The sequence below is a fragment of the Emys orbicularis genome, chromosome 2, assembly GCF_028017835.1.
Source record: "Emys orbicularis isolate rEmyOrb1 chromosome 2, rEmyOrb1.hap1, whole genome shotgun sequence".
Lineage (NCBI taxonomy): Eukaryota > Metazoa > Chordata > Testudines > Emydidae > Emys > Emys orbicularis.
The window spans coordinates 256,598,379-256,615,724 of record NC_088684.1 but is presented as its reverse complement, the minus strand read 5'-3'; the positions used below and the strand labels follow the sequence as shown (position 1 = coordinate 256,615,724).

The 17,346-nt window shown below is 44.5% G+C and overlaps 1 protein-coding gene across 2 annotated transcripts in view; it reads left to right on the top strand.

Annotated features, from left to right (window-relative positions):
• The first annotated feature begins 278 nt into the window (after positions 1 to 278).
• CROT (carnitine O-octanoyltransferase) overlaps positions 279 to 17,346 on the top strand; it is a 31,684-nt gene continuing 14,616 nt past the window's right edge. The window contains exons 1-9 of one of the 2 annotated variants that reach the window (XM_065399347.1): positions 279 to 393; positions 4,436 to 4,449; positions 5,041 to 5,066; positions 5,829 to 5,840; positions 6,840 to 6,861; positions 10,114 to 10,123; positions 10,614 to 10,738; positions 14,828 to 15,009; positions 15,220 to 15,344. In XM_065399347.1, coding sequence (XP_065255419.1) covers positions 279 to 393; positions 4,436 to 4,449; positions 5,041 to 5,066; positions 5,829 to 5,840; positions 6,840 to 6,861; positions 10,114 to 10,123; positions 10,614 to 10,738; positions 14,828 to 15,009; positions 15,220 to 15,344 — 631 coding nt within the window. The remainder of the gene's footprint in view (positions 394 to 4,435; positions 4,450 to 5,040; positions 5,067 to 5,828; positions 5,841 to 6,839; positions 6,862 to 10,113; positions 10,124 to 10,613; positions 10,739 to 14,827; positions 15,010 to 15,219; positions 15,345 to 17,346) is intronic. The other variant, XM_065399346.1, reaches the window with a different exon arrangement.

The following is a 17,346-nucleotide window of genomic DNA, read 5'->3' as shown; positions in this document are numbered from 1 at the left end:
ACGCCGATGGTGCGGCACCGGCGGACCTCCCGCAGGCAAGCCGCCGAATCCGCGTTACCAGCGGATCGCCCGCAGGCGCGCCGCCGAAAGCCGCCTGCCTGCCGTGCTTGGGGCGGCAAAAAACATAGAGCCGCCCCTGTCCCTACATTTCTGTAATTCTGTGTTTTACAATATAAGAGGCAGAAATCCAAGCAAAATAGTTAAAAGTGGAGTGGGGATATGTAAGCGTTCTATCTAATTCAGGCTTCATAATTACTATTTTGCTTCAGATCCACATCATGGAAAACCAAGTGTTTGAATCCTCTGAAGAGAGAACCTTCCAGTACCAGAATTCTCTTCCTTCACTGCCAGTGCCTACTCTTGATGAATCTTTAAAGAGATACCTCAATGCAGGTATAGCTGTTATAATCACTTAATAAACTTTTCTCTTTTAAAAAGAACAGGAGTACTTGTGGCACCTTAGAGACGAACAAATTTATTAGAGCATAAGCTTTTGTGGGCTACAGCCCACTTCTTCGGATGCATATAGAGTGGATTCTGCACTCTATATGCATCCGAAGAAGTGGGCTGTAGCCCACAAAAGCTTATGCTCTAATAAATTTGTTAGTCTCTAAGGTGCCACAAGTACTCCTGTTCTTTTTGCGGATACAGACTAACACGGCTGCTACTCTGAAACTTTTCTCTTTTAGAGAGGTAAAAAAATTGTTGGAAATAGGTGTTTGTTTGCTTGTGGCTGCCTTTGTTTGTCCAGCATCCCCATATAAACAAAGATTTCAAGGCACTTTTCACATTTGTAATACATTTTTTTGTTACTGTTATTTATACAGCTCCAAAAGTCTGCTTGAGTCTTTTGAGAAATCTCACTTGGCAAGGCTCCTGCCCTAAAGAATTTACCATCTAGTAAACAAAATATCACAAAGGAAAAGATGACAGGGAGAACACACATATGAATGTGCTCTTCTTCTGTTTTATGCCAGATGGAATTGGCTGATGCATAAATCATAGGCCTCTATTCTGTCAGACTCTTATACAGTAACTCCTCGCTTAACGTTGTAGTTATGTTCCTGAAAAATGCTACTTTAAGCGAAACGATGTTAAGCGAATCCAATTTCCCCATAAGAATTAATGTAAATGGAGGGGTTTAGGTTCCACGGAAATTTTTTTTCGCCAGACAAAAGTCTGTGTGTGTATATACACACACACACACACACACACACAGAGTGTCAAGTATCAGAGGGGTAGCCGTGTTAGTCTGAATCTGTAAAAAGCAACAGAGGGTCCTGTGGCACCTTTAAGACTAACAGAAGTATTGGGAGCATAAGCTTTCGTGGGTAAGAACCTCACTTCTTCAGATGCAAGTCATCTGAAGAAGTGAGGTTCTTACCCACGAAAGCTTATGCTCCCAATACTTCTGTTAGTCTTAAAGGTGCCACAGGACCCTCTGTTGCTCTGCACACACAGAGTATAAGTTTTAAACAAACAATTTAATACTGTACACAGCAATGATGATTATGAAGCTTGGTTGAGGTGGTGAAGTCAGAGGGTGAAAGAGGGTAGGATATTTCCCAGGGAATGCCTTACTGCTAAATGATGAACTAGCACTCAGCTGAGCACTCAAGAGTTAACACGTTGTGAATGTAGCCTCACACTCTACAAGGCAGCCTGAATGGCAGAGAGAGACAGACACACACACTGTGTGTGTGTGAGAGAGATGCACACCAGTGGCGTAGCCAGGTTCTAAGTGTAGGGGGAGCAAACATAAAAAAGGCACCCCTCCTTGGCTCCTCCTCTGGCCACGCCCCCCCTGGCTCCTCCCGTTTCCCCCCCAGATTAACCCTGGGGCCCGGCTCAGGACCCCCGCGGTCCCGGGAGAGTCTCTCCTGCCCAGCCCGCTCTGCAGGTGTCCCCCGCCGGGCTGCGCCGCCCAGCCCCACCCGCAGGGTCCCGTCCCCCCCGCCCCAGGCTCCTGCGCCGCGCCAGGGCCCCCGTCCAGACAGCGCGGCCTGCACCCCTGCCCTGCGGGCCCAGCCCCGGGGAGCCCCTCGCCCAGATCCCCCAGTGCAAGGCACCAGACCCCCGCCGCTCACCTTCCGTCCTGCGCCGCCGCCTGTCCCTGGCTGATCCTAGCCCCGGCTCGTGAGTCGCTGGCTGAGCCTCACTCCATGGCGCATTAGCAAGGGGCGGGGAGCGCTTGGCCGCCGAGTCCTGAGCTGCCGCAGGAGGTGGCTGCGGCGATGTTGGGGCTGCGCTGAGCGTGGGGCGCGATGGCCGAGGAGCCAGCCCCCTCGCTCCTCCGGCCGCGCCTGCCGCCCCCCTCCCCCCTCCATGGCTCCTCCAGCCATGCTTCCCCCAGCGCAGGCCCGGCAGGTGCTGCTTTTGGAAAATGTGCTGAGGGGAAGCGGCTGCTTCCCCTGCACCCCGCTAGCTACGCTACTGCCGCACACACACCCCATGTGTATGAGAGAGAGAGACGTGCATTGCCTCTTTAAATACTCTGGCCCCACTCTAAGTACACTGCCTTTTTAAGTAGATCAGCAAGTTGAGACTGCAGCTGCTGCCAGCAAACTCCCTCCTCCTGAGCCCTGTCCTGTCTCTCCCTCTCCCCTTCCCGCTCTGTGGAGTTGAGGTACAGGAGCAGGGGGAGAGGGACACTTTGACATTAGCTCCCCTTTTTTCTCCCTGCCCCCCGCAGAGCAAGCAGGAGGTTCCCAGGAGCAGCTCCAAGGCAGAGGGCAGGAACAGCACATAGTAGTGGTGGGAGGGACACCTAAACTGCCCGGCAATTGATAGCCTGCTGGGCAGCTGCCACACAAGGAACTTAGGGGAGCGGGGAGCTGATTGGGGGGGATGCTGGTCCATCCTGATTTCAAGCCCCCACCAGCTAGCTCCAACGGGCTGCTCTTTCTGCAAGTGGTGGACAAAGCAGGCAGCTGCCAAACAACATTATAAGGGAGCATTGCGCAACTTTAAACAAGCACATTCTGTAATTAATCAGCAATGAAGCAACATCCCCCAGGATGATGTTAAGTGAGGAGTTATTGCATAGTAAACAGGTCACAGATATAGGAATGAGCTGTCTATATGTGGTTTCTTTCTAAAGAATTCTGTCCTTCCTTAAATCACACCCAGAATTCTGAGACTTCTGAATTTTTCTTTGCAACTACTGCAATTTCTCCTGCTAACCCACCTGTAATGGAAAAACTTTACTTGAGCAACTGCCTTGGAGGTGGGGCTCTGACAGCCCTACCCAGCTAGAAACAAACATTATGCCATAATTCCTAGATCCACAGAGGGATCAAGTACTGTGGCACTAAGCATTGCAAAGCCTAACTTTTAGACACCTAAGAAAAATCACAGGAACTACAGTGCAATTCACAGAGCCTGAGTTAGGTGGCTAGGTTTTCTATAAAATGAATTGAGAGAGAGAGACACCTTGGAATGGGATCCACAAAAACTAGCTAACAGGAGATGCCCCTCCCCTCTCAGGAAATAGGTGACTCTCTGCAGCTTGGACTTAGTTAACAATCTCTGCTTGCAATCCATGGCTGGGAACACTTCTCTTCAAGTCAGGTGGCTTAAGAGTCTAAGCCATTTCTTGTGAGAATGAGTAGGATGTAGGAGAAACAGGTGGTTCAGCTTCCCCTCTGCTTGATGGAGAGAAAGGATTTGAACAGGGATCTCCCACACTTAGCTATGATATATACTGGTATGGGTCTCCTTCAGTGTCTCCTGTTGAAGCTGTTCCACTTTGGATAAATTATTAGAGTCATTGGGCGAGAGAGAGAGAAAGAGAATGACATTCTAGTGGGGGGGGGACGACCCAGAGTCCATTTCCCCTGCTCCATTCACTCTTTCATTATTTATATACAGTAGAACAGCTGCAAAATAATGAGAGCAGTTGGAGTGGACCCTGGGTCTCCCACCACCCAAGCAGCTGCACTAACCACCATGGCTATAGAGTCATTCATTCTCTCTCTCTCCCCCCTCACCTCCCTAACTCTAAGTATTTATCCAAAATGAAACCGCTTCAATAGGAAAAAGAACAGGAGTACTTGTGGCTTCAATAGGAGACATTGAGAGAAACCTATATTAGAATATCCCATAGCCCAGTGGTTAGAACACTCTCCTGAGAAGTTTGGGAGGTCTTTGTTCAAATCCTCTTTCTCTCTCTCTCTGTCTGAGATGGCTGTTGAACCTGGGACTCCCTCATCCCAGGTGAACACTGTATCCAGTGGGCTAAAAGTTGTAAGGTGGGTGGTGATGGCACCACCTCCTCTGGTGGCTGGATTTGGAGTGGGACCTGATCTGGTAGGCGTCTTCTGAGCACACCTACTGGATTGGGGCCCTCGGATGAGATAGGCTGAAGCCTCTCTCACCCCCAGATCATAGATTGCACTGAGGCTTTGGGAGGAGATAAGCATCTGCATGCCTAGAGTGATGCAGCAGTGTATGTGCTCAGAGGCAGAACATAGGCACCTAGGGAACTTTTACAGCAGAAATGTAGGCACCGAGCAAGGTTAGATAGTAGCTGAACAAGAGTTTTGTGGATTGCAGTGGTGCCTAAAACTCAGACTTAGGCCTCCATGTATCTTTGTGGATCTGTGCCCAAATCCCCAAACTCACTTTGCATCCAATTCTGCTCCTATTGAAATCAGTGGAAAAGTCCCAGTTGGCTTTGTGGTTGCAGGATCTTGCCCCTTATGGGTGTGTCTTTCCTGCATTGTTAGCTCAAGCTATGAGTTTTGTCCCTAACCTGACTCCCATCCATATAAACACACAAGTTTCTAGCTCAACTAAAGCAGTGCTTTAAGCCTGAGCTTGCCAGCCTGTTGGGGTATGTTTACATTGCGTTGTAAACCCGAGACACTGGGACCCAGGCTTGTGGACTCGTTGTTTCCAAACTTGTGCTTGAGTGTTCATACTGCATTGTAACCCTGGTTTTACAATTGCTGGACCTGTGTCTTTTAGCCATGCTGATACATCCAGACTGCACTACACAGACTTTCTGACGCAGGTCTGCGGCTTAAGCTACATCCACACTACAAAATGATAGGGCTTGGACCTGAGTCACAGCGGGACTCAGACTCTGACGTAGTTCTCTAGCAAGGGTCCTAGGACCCGAGCCAGATTGATTTGCGTGTGAATAGAAGTGGGCTTGGGATCAAACCTGAGTCAGAGCCTGGGCTTAGTATGCAGTGTAGAGACACTCACAAGGTATGTCTACACTGCAATAAAGCACCTGTGGCTAGCCCGTTAGCTGATTCAGGCTTACCCTCCCCCTTCGGAGTCCCAGAGCCTGGGCTTTGAGCCTAAACCTCTACACTGAAATTTTATAGCCCCGCCAGCCTGAGTCAGCTGACTTGGGGCAGCCACAAGTGTTTTATTGCAATATAAACATACTCTCAGAAGGTGGGCTGAAGTCATAGTGCTACTGATGCTCTAGCTTGTAAAGCAGTGGGAGTGCTGCTGCTCAAGTTACAATTCGTCAGCTGCTATTGCAATCATTCTACTAATCAAATCACTCTGTGTAGCTCAAATGTTGTTTTGCTGTGTGGTCACCTTCACTTGAGCTAGAGTATCTTGAGTGAAGTAACTTGAGTATACTAACTCAAGCTGACTGTTGCAATGAAGACAAGCCCTCGGTTGCTACGGTTAATTGAGGGTATATCTGTACTACAAATGCTACAGCTGCAGTGCTCCAGCTACACCACTGTAGTGTAGGTAGACACTACTGCAAAGGAAGGCTTTTGCCTGTCACTGTAGTAAATCTACCCTATCGAGAGGTGATATTAGGTCGACAGAAGATTTCTTCCATCAACCTAGCTTAGTCTACAGAGGGGGTTAGATCAGCTTAACTACATCACGTAGGGCGTGATTTTTCACAGCCCTGAGTGATGTAGCTGGGCCTACGTAAGGTTTAAGTTTAAGGCTATTATGTCACTCTTTTTGATGCAGAGCGCTAAATTAATGGGTATATTGTTTAAAAAGAAATTGAAGTGTCTCAAACATTTGTTTGTGTCTCAAAAATAACCCCACTTTAATTCTAGTGAACTGCACTACAGGGAGAAAATAAAGATGTGCTGTGATTGTGGGCAAATTGTAACATAGAAGAATTGCATACTAAAACTGAATTTTGGAAATCAAATCTGCCTCTCCAAATTAATAAATAAACTGTATCTGAATGAATTAAAGCTCTCTCAGAGAGTTTGCACACTTTTGCTCTTGAACTGTATATGCAGTTTAACTTGACAGGTCTCAACATTATTAATGAGGTTAGTTCAACTATTTACCCTCACACCCACAGAAATCCCAAAAGGTCAAACAGCATAGGTATATTTATCAATCTAGTATGATAAGACTTTGAGAGAAAGATGCAGCTTATGGTCCTAATCCTGCAATGAACTCCATGCAGGTATAGACCATTGGTCTCGGTCAGTATGTGTAGTGTCCCTTTCTATGCTTGAGCCGCACAAGATGTGTGTCTGTTACAGCTCTCAGCTTGCAATCCTGTCTCTTTAGCTCAACTGTAGCTCAGCCTTGTCTTTCAGGTCTGGAGGCAGGGTAGATAAAACAAATTATAATTAAAAAAAAATACTTACATTTTATTTTTTTTATTTATTTTTTTCTTTTTAACAATAAACCTGTTTAAAATGAAATCTAAATTTAATACAAAATGTTAACGCCTACGATACTTATAATCTCTTAAAACATTTTAAATAAAAAATATACGCTGAATCCATAAGCCTCTATCAAAAACTTTGCTTTAAAGGCTCAAGGTTAAAGGCTGTTTTTCTATATAAAGAAAGAATCGGGGAAAATATCTAACTTTTGAGGTCAAGCTTTATGAATATGACACAACAGGTCATGTGCTGCATTAGGAGCTTGTTTTGTTTAATAAAAATAAATTTTATGCTGTGTTGCATATTTAATTAAATTCCAGTTGCCATCTTAATGCAGCTTGACACAAATCATGAGCAAAAAGTTATCTAGTAAATAAGTAATCTTTCATTTTCCATTTTCTAACATACTAAAAACGTACAATTTATCAGAATCTGAAAATATTAAGCTATATCTTTACTTCAGTAAATGTATATAGTTATTGTGTACCCTCCTAGGTAGCAAAAGGATATACCAAATCTAGTGTAAAGGCTCTATTTCTTTGTAAACCAACATGTTTAATGGTTAGATTAACCAGTGAGAATGCATCTTTCTTTAAAAAATACCTGAAGCCACACTGATGTTTTTATTAAGCAAAATTATGTTGGTGTAAAAAATGTGCTGTTGGACTATACAAGGAATCAAACTCAAATATGTTCATAAATAGTCATAAAATAAAAGGTAAGAGTGATTGGGGGGGGGAAATTCCATGTTTCTGGGTGTGTTATGTATATTCATCACAAAACCAGAGAGGAAAAAAGGAGCTTTAATCTCAGGCTATGTCTACACTAGCACTTTTGTCAGTAAAACTTTTGTTGGTTACGGATGTGAAAAAATACCTCCCTGACGGACATAAATTTCACCGACAGAAGTGCTGGTGTGGACAGCGCTATGTAGGTAGGAGACACTCTTCTGCCGACATAGCCACCGCCGCTCATTGGGGGTGGTTTCTCCTGCTGGCATAGAGTGGCTACATGAGGTCTGTAGTGTAGACATAGCCTTTGTAAACAAGAAGTTACTTTGGCAACCCCATAAGAAGTATATACATACACACAACAGCACAGGCTCCTGGTTAGCCAAATGGGATACCCAAGGCTTGTGTAGTGTAGAACATCTAGTTTCTCTGAAAAACGTTGTCCATGCTGCATTAATGAAAAATCACCTTCTTAGATGTAGGGATAATTACTAAGGAGAGATCAGTTGTTACATTGGAAATCTGTCAGATCCCATGCTACCCAGTACAAATTCCAAGATACCCAAAATATGATGATTGAGAAATATGATTCAGCAACCCATATGGATAGATGTTTGGAGAAAGACTCCATTAGACCAAAATCCTGCCTTCTACTCCCACACAAGGATTGACCTTTTTTCCCTGCTGCTAGGAACATAGTAGAAAATGCAGTCTAATCACACAAATAGATAAGTGTCAGCAGAGCATACACCACTGTTCTGTGCTCTAGAATAACTTGTACGTGAGACTATGAAGCATGAGCACTATGTTTGTCAAATGACAAACCAGATAAAGGAATATATTGTATAAAATATAAGTGAGGGTGTTACACTTCTGGGGTGAAAAGCCTACAAAACAGAAATATATAAAGTTTTATATGAAGCCATAATAATCTTTCCACACACACATTGAAATTTTGAAAGCACCAAAAAAATAAAATAAAATGGAGACTAAATTATACAAAACTGAAAAAGAATGCCAGAAAAATACATTGGACCCGACCATTATAGCTATATTTTCATTAAACATGTCTTATGAACATACAAGTAAACTTGGAAGAGTATTAGCCAGTATAAATGGTCATGCAATCTCAAGGGTAATATAGGGATCTTACTTACAAAAGCAGCAGCCTTGCCCAAAGTATTTCAGAAGTATTGAGCTACTAAATCAGGATAGCAGAGTTGGACATCCACTTTGTACTCACTTCCCTCAGGTGTAAATGGCTACAAAAGGTGTAAAACATTGGAGAATCAGGCCCCTAGATTTTAACCAAGGAGGTTTTGTGATGAGAAGGAGACTATCAGGAACCTAAAGAGGTTATCTAATTTGATTAATTATAAAGCCTATCTATGGCTGCTAAGAGAGTATGAACAAAAAAGATGGTCCTTGCCCCAGAGAGCTTTCCAGCCTGAGTATAATATCCAACAGATGATACAATACAGATGGAGGAGTACAGGAAAACAATGAGACGGTATTGGTCAGCATGATAGGCAGTGGTCTTAGCACACCTGTTATCAAGTTTTTGTAGGCATCATGGCAAAGGAGAGTTTGAAGGAGGAATTTGAAGCAGGATAATGAGGTAACTTTGCAGATGTTTACAGGGCGCTTCCAGGGCCGGCTCTGACTTTTTTGCCGCCCCAGGCAAAAAAGCCTCTCGCCGCCCCCCGGCGGGGAGCGCAGCAGGGGAGGGCGGTGAGCCCGGCCGCGGCCCCGCTCTCCCCGACCGGCCGGAGCGCCGGGAGGAGGGCGGTGAGCCCAGCCGGGGCCCCGCTCTCCCCAACCGGCCGGAGCGCCGGGAGAACGGCGGAGAGTCCGGCCGGGGCCCCGCTCTCCCCGACCGGCTGGAGCGCCGGGGGAGGGCGGCCCCGCTCTTCCCTGCCGGCCGGAGCGCCGGGGGGAGGGCGGCGAGCCCGGCCGCGGCCCCGCTCTCCCCAGGCGGCCAGAGCACCGGTGGGAGGGCGGCCCCGCTCTCCCCGACCGGCTGGAGCGCCGGGAGGAGGGCGGAGAGCCCGGCCGGGGCCCCACTCTCCCCGACCGGCTAGAGCACCGGGGGAGGGCGGCCCCGCTCTTCCCTGCCGGCCGGAGCGCCGGGGGAGGGCGGCCCCGCTCTTCCCTGCTGGCCGGAGCGCCGGGGGGAGGGCGGCGAGCCCGGCCGCGGCCCTGCTCTCCCCAGCCGGCCGGAGCACCGGGGGAGGGTGGCCCCGCTCTCCCCGGCGGTCGGAGCGCCGGGGGAGGGCGGCGAGCCCGGCCATGGCCCCGCTCTCCCCAGGTGAGCACCGCCCCCCTCCAGGTGCCGCCCCAAGCACATGCTTGGAGGGCTGGTGCCTGGAGCCGGCCCTGGGCGCTTCTCCCAAGCATGAGGGGCAGCAGTGGAGAAAGCACTAAGGTGCTTGTTTGAAAGTTTAACAAGGGGGCAATGGAGGTTGGCATCAGTGCCCAATTGGAGGCAAGTATCTATCTAGAAAGTGAATAGAGATGACAGGTTGGTTGGGGCTAGACCAGTGGTGGGCAACCTGCGGCCCGCAGGCTACACAGGGTGATCCGTTGGCGGGCCACAAGACAGTTTGTTTACATTGACCATCCGCAGGCATGGCCGCCCACAGCTCCCAGTGGCCGCGGTGTGCCGTTCCCGGCCAATGGGAGCTGCGGGAAGTGGCCAGCGGATTATCCTGACGGGCTGCGCGCGGGCCGCAGGTTGCCCACCACTGGGCTAGACCATGAAGGGCCTTGAAGGTGAAGACAAGTAGCTTATGTTTGATGCAATAATGTGATAGCTGTGTGTTTCTTAGCTGTGTGGCCTCACCCAGTGTATTAGGCTGGTACTGTGCCCACAAACAAAGTAGAGACAAGTTTAATTAGTGAACGAGTTTCATGGGAGCTGCAGAGTCACAGAACTCCATAGTATCTACCAGCTTAGGTCCTAAATATTTCTGTTTTCAGTCTCTGATTTGATTTAATCTCTTATTTGATATAGTGGGCCTTTTGTATCCACTCTTATTTGAGAAGAGCGATAGTCTTATTTAACTTACATTTTTTTTAAATGTATTTTTACATTAAGATTTCCTAGAACTTACTCTGGCCTTTTTAAAATATATTTTTCTTCCAACAAAGACCTCTGTATTTATTTATATTAAAAATTTCTCTTGGGGCCTGTCAGCTTCAGGGTCTTCATGGTGGGGAGTTGATATGGATCTGTATTTATATACATTTTCCTTTTTTATAGTAAAACCATTCCTAAATCAAGAAGAATATCAAAGAACTGAGGACGTAGTAAAAAAGTTTGAACATGGGATTGGAAAACTGTTGCAGCATAAGTTACTGGAAAGGGCTAAAGAGAAGAAGAATTGGGTATGTTTTGAATTATGATTTATTTAAGGTTGTAAAATATTTCCTATGTGTTTCTCATACATCTTGATACATCTAGTTTTCGGAGTATAAGACATCAGTATTTTTGCAGAGAACAGTCAGAAAGTGAGATAGTTAGGGGCTGATCTTGTGAAGTGCTGAGCTTTAGGCTCAACCCTTCCTTATTCTTGTTACATAACCCTATTCACATAATAAAGTTATTTACAAGAATAATGTTTTCAGGGTCAGGCCAAACCTTTGCATATGAGACCCAGTACTAGTGTTTATTGACTGAGCAAAGACTACATATTTTAATAGCTAAACAAACTGGAAAAGGAGGAGGAATCTATGAAAATAGAGTGTTTTGTTGAACATTTTTTTATTTATGAATTGTTAGAGGCCAGTTTTATTACTTGTTTTGTTATGGCTGGCTCAGTAAACAATCACATAAATAAGATTACAGCAAATAAGAACTTAGATTTAACTCAGTTATCTTGAGGTATCATATTCTGCCATATTGCACAGGCTGAAGATGACTCAGTATTTGTATTGTGATAGTGCTCAAAAGCCCAAATGTGCTAGACGCTGAAGAATACATCAGACAACACAGAGTAAAATTTTCAAAAGCAGCCAGGTGACTGAGGATCCTAAGTCCCATTGACTTGCAATGATTCTTAAGGCTTCTTTACATGGCCAGTTACTGCATGACAAGTCATGGTGTGAATCTACAATGCACCACCTTTCCACTCAGAAATAGCCTGTGTGGACACTTTCCAATGAAAGTCCTGGAGCATGTGACAAGCAGGAGCACTGTAGATTCACACCCTGGCTAGCCACATAGTAACTTGCTGTGTAGATGAGCCCTTAGGCCCCTAATTGTCTAAGTCATGTTTGAAAGAGGAATTTAGGCTCCTAAGTCATTTAGAAACTTTTGAAAATTTTACCCATGGTCTGTGCCCCAGAGAGCATACATTCTAGACTCTTTCTTTTTGTGAAGAGCAGTAATACATGTGATGGCAATCTGACAGTCAGGTGGCCTTGCAAAAAAGAAAGAGAAAAAGGAACTACTAGTAAATTTCAAACACTCTTTGGTATTCATGAGACCGTCATCAATGCCAACATGTCTATACTTACATTATCTCAGAGCAGGTATTCTGAAGAATTTTCATAGTGTGGAACACTCTGAACAGAGAAATTATATTTTGGACCGTTTCCCCCATCACTAATAATCCCACCTCTCCTCCTATTCATGATTCATAGATTAGAAAACCAGAAGGTACCTAGTCTGACCTCCTGTGTAACACAGGCCATAGAACTTCCCTGAATTAAATCCTGTTTGAACTAGATCATATCTTTTAGAAAAATATCAAGTCTTGATTTAAAAATGCCAGTGATGGAGAATCCATCCATAATTTTGGTAAATTGTCCCAATTGTTAGTTACCCCCACTGCTAAAAATCTGTGTTGTATTTCCAGTCTGAATTGGTCTAGCTCAGTGGTTTTCAAACGTATTTGATCACGCTCCCCCCCCTCCCTTCTGTGTATCCGTAGTAGTTTACACCCTCCTCCCCCCCGCCACACAAGTACATGCAGTAGAACCTCAGAATTACGAATGCCTCAGGAATGGAGGTTGTTTGTAACTCTGTAATGTTCATAACTCTGAACAAAACGTTATGGTTGTTTTTTCAAAAGTTTACAACTGAACTTGACTTAATATAGCTTTGAAACTTTACTATGCAGAAGAAAAATGCTGCTTTTAACCATTTTAATTTAAATGAAACAAGCACAGAAACAGTTTCCTTACCATGTCAAATCTTTTTTTAAACTTTCCCTTTATTTATTTATTTTACATTTAACACAGTACTGTACAGTATTTTTTTTTTTGTCTCTGCTGCCTGATTGCGTACTTCCGGTTCCAAATGAGGTGTGTGGTTAACTAGTCCGTTTGTAAATCTGGTGTTCGTAACTCTGAGGTTCTACTGTATACCGATATATGTGGCTGCAGTGCTTCACTTGAATCAGTTTCAGCTTCTATGCTTTTCACTTATTTTTTTTCTGTTGCACGAATGAGCCAACGATACATTTGTAATAAAAGCAAAAGCAAAACTGCAATTGTGGTCCATGCGTACAATTAAGTGTGCACACCACACGGATTAATGTGCAGATGACAACAACTTTGTATAATGCTATGCAAGTTTAACAGAAATCTGTCAGAATGCACAGTGCCATCAGAGGACCTCAGAGGTCTGTAGGAAGCAGCTTTGTTATTTATTCATTGCTGTGGGTAAAATGTGCGCATTAAGTTTATTCCCCCCCCCCCCAAAGCTTCTCATGCCCCAGCAGAATACATTCTGCACCGCCCGGGGGGCCCATCCCCCAGTTTGAGAACCTCAGGTCTAGCTTCATCTTTCAGCCACTCGATTAAACTTTCTCTGCTAGATTGAAAAGTCCATTATCAAATTTTTGTTCCCCGTGTAGCTACTTATAGATTGTTACCCCCTTAACCTTCTCTTTGTTGAGCTAAAGAGATTGCGCTCCTTTAATCTTTGACTATAGGGCATGCTTTCAGTCCTTTAATCAATCTCGTGGCTCTTCTTGGAGCCCTCTTCAATTTATCAGCATCCTTCTTGAAGTATGGACGCTAGAACTGGACACAGTATTCTAGTAGCTGTCGTACCTGTGCCAAATACAGAGGTAATACATTCTCCCTACTCCTACTCAGGGTTCCCCTGTTTATTCATCCATTGCATTAGCCCTTTAATATCACACTGGGAGCTCATGTTCAGCTAATTATCCACTGTGACCCACAAGTCTTTTTCAGAGTCAATGTTTCCCAGGATGTAGTCCCCCATCCTGTAACTAAAGCTTATATTCTTTGTTCCTAGAGGTATAAATTTATATTTGGCCTTATTAAAATGCATATTATTTACTCATGCCCAGCTTACCAGGCGATCGAGATTGCTCTGTATTAGTGACCTGCCCTCTGCATTATTTACCATACCCCCTGCAAACTGTTTTCTTCCTGGTCATTGATAAAAAAGTTAAATAGTGTAGAGCAGTGGCCCCCAAACTTTTTAAGTCATGCCCCCCTTGCCGCTAACGTAATTTGCCTGTGACCCCCAGGAGCCGCTGTCGGGGACTGAAGCTGCGGTCGGGGGCCGGAGGCCCAGGCCATGGCCATGGATGGTGCTGCAGCTGGGGCAGAGCCAGGGGCCAAGGCCCCGGCTGGGCCGGGGCCAGGGTTGGGGGCCGAGGCCATGCCCGGGCTGGGGGCCAGGGCAGAGGCCAGGGCCAGGAGCAGAGCTGCGGTTGGGGCCAGGGCTGGAGCAGAGCAGGGCTGGGTGGCTCTCCCTCCCCGCACCCTGTAGGGACTGGCCTAGGTCCCACCGCGCCTCCGCTGAACATTCCTCCGTGCCCCCATAGGGGGTGCACCTCATTGTTTCGGGACCACTGGTGCAGAGCCAAGAACTGATCCCTGAGGGACCCCACTAGAAACACACTTGCTCAATGATTATTGCCCATTCACAATTGTATGTTGAGAGCTAGATAGAAAAGGTGGGTTAGGTAATATGTCTTTTATTGACCAATGTCTGTTGGTGAGAGAGACAAGCTTTCAAGCTTACACAAAGCTCGTCTTTAGGTTTTCTTGAGACCTGTCAGTTAGCCAGGTTTTAATCCATATAATTTGTGCCATGTTAATATTGTATTCTAGTGTTTTTAATCAAAATATTTTGCAGTACCAAATCAGATCTCTTACAGAAGGCTATTACATTAACACTTAGCTTTGTCAGCTAAATTTGTAATCTCATCAGAAAATAATCTCTGGCAAATGCAGCAGTCAACAGCTACAACTGGTTACAAAGAAAATTAATATTAAGAAAGTAATTAACGTAGCACCTGAAAATGTAATGTAGCTGTCTCAGTACTATCAGTAAGTGCTTCATGGATCACTGGTCTGCCTTTCACAGTTCAGGAACTATTTCAGAGTATTAAAAAGTAACAAAAAATTAGATAGGTACAATAGAACAATCAAGTGATTATTATAGAGCTATGCCTAAAATATATTGTGATGCTAATCTCTGTTCCTTTTCAGCTGGAAGAATGGTGGCTGAATGTGGCTTATCTTGATGCTCGCATACCAACACAAATATATTACAACTTTGGAGGCGCAGGCCCTTATCTTGAACACTACTGGCCACCAAAAGAAGGAACTCAAATAGAAAGAGGATGCATAGCTATATGGCATACCTTGAAATACTGGGAAATAATAAGAACGTAAGACATTTAAAAAAAATATAATTGCTTCTAAATATCATTGTACTGTGCATGCTTACAGTCATGAACAATATGGGACAAGTTCTTCCTTGGTGTAACTCCACTGTACTCAGGGATGAATTTTGCCATATTTTATTTGTTGATGTATTTTTCACCTCATGCTTAAAAGTTAATCGGAACCTATGCTTTTGTATATTCTGTTTACTGCAGGGAAAAATTGGTTGTGCATAGACATGGAAATATGCCTCTGGACATGAACCAATTCCGAATGCTGTTCTGCACTTGCAAGATTCCAGGAATTACTAGAGATTCTTTAGGCAACTATTTTAGAACTGGTAAACATATGCAACTTTCCTAGGGTAACAGACAACTGATTTTATGTTACAGGACTAAAGTGTGGCCATGTTAATCATGAAACAAACACTATATTTTTGTCTGTTTTAAAAACCTGCTGTAGCTGAAGAGCATTTTGATTAGCTATACATTGGTGTTATAGGGTAGCTAGTCTATGCACTCTGTACAGCCCACAGCTGAGGTGATGCCTCTGTTGCACCTTGTAAACTGGTATTTATCTTTATAATTGGGTTGGATACAGACAATATAAAGGAATCAGGCCAGATACAAATAAAGGGTTAGAGCATCAGGAATGGACTAACTTACTTTAGCCCTCATGCCCCTTTTGGTACAATATTTAGTGCTTCCTTCTTGCTGTTGAATGAAAGGGGTTATTTCAAATTATTTGTTTGCAGCTTAGTCACACTTACATATGCCAGTAGTAAATATGCGTGCCGTGTATTGTAAAATTACAATATGGAGTTGTAATTCCCTCCCTATCCCTGTCTCCATAGTCCCCTTTTCAGGGACATACTCCCCATATGTTCTGATATGTTTCCCCCTCCTCCCAATTCTCAGCTTCCCATCCAACTCTCACTTCTGTCTTTTGTAGAAGTCTACCTGCCCCAGTGGTCCCGTAATCCATCCTGCTAAACTCCTACTGCTTTTGTGGAACCTACAAGCATAAGAGCCATGGGAAGACTGGGGCGGGAGGTGGCACCTAACAAGCCTTGTAAAGATTGGGGATTCCCTGACAGATCTCATAAGGCTCAGCAAGATGTTGATGCACTTACCTCAGTACACTCCTGTATATCTCCTAAGGTTCTCAGAGGTGGAGCCCCCCACCCCCATAGACCTTAGGAGGTGTGGATTGGTGAGGTGCCTCTCCTCCAGAGCTCAGGAAGTCAAGAGGAAATGGGAAGCCTTCCCTATTCTCCTTCCCTCCCCGATCCCTTGTTAGGACTGTAATGAACTTTTGTGTATGGGAATTTCTTTAATTTTTAAAGAAAAATTAAGGTTGCAGGCACATAACAATGGTTTGAGGGTGCATGACCTTTCAAGAACATTGGTTTAAAAATAAAACATAGAAGAAAATCCAAACAATAGAAACTCAGGGAATGCAGAATTATGGTTGCAGTTCTTAAAGCACTCAAAGAACCTCAGCTGTGTCCCTGTGAAGATGAAAGCCTATTATCTCCCTTCTTGGCGTGTAGTATATTTCAGATGTTCACGACAGCACCTTGTTTTTGTAAGTTTTCATACATGTGCTAATTTGTTACCCCACTAGTTTTTGCTCTTTTCACATAAGTGCTGTAATTTCATGCTCTCTGTAGATGACATTTACATGTGGAGACATTCCAAAGGGGGAATGATTTCCTTAATTTTGCTATTTATCTAAATCAGGAACTTATAAATTTTGTTGTGTACGTTACAATATGATCATGAAGAAAGACGTAAAGCAACAAAATTACTATATGAATAAGATTAAAGCATTTTTATGGGCATTTGTTAAATGGAGCTCTATGGATATAGTATACATTTCTCATTTTTTCAAGGCAGAGCTATGGGGCAGAGTTCAGGTTGTGTAGAGGCCTATTTTGAGAAGTGCAATGTTAGCTCTGTGTTCCTTGCATTCCTAACGTCTTTTTGGTCTTAACATTCTTGAACTTGGTCAAACCTTAACTTTATGGTAATACATTTTTGTGTGTGGCATAACTAATAAGATTGTATAGGCAATTATGGGCAAGACTTCCAGTGGTGAGTGCAACAACTGCATCTCTCCATAATGTTAAACATTCGTGTATCAGTGCACAAATGCTCAGATTTGCATATGCAAATTGGGTACTAGCTGATCCATTTGTGCATTAACTCCTGATTTGCATAGACAAAAATTTGTAGAATGTGTTGTCAAGTGTTTTTGCTTATCTTTGAAGCCACTTTCTATGCCAACCTTCTGAAACTTCACCCAGTGTCATCTTTTCTTTCATCAGTATGTGGGTGAAT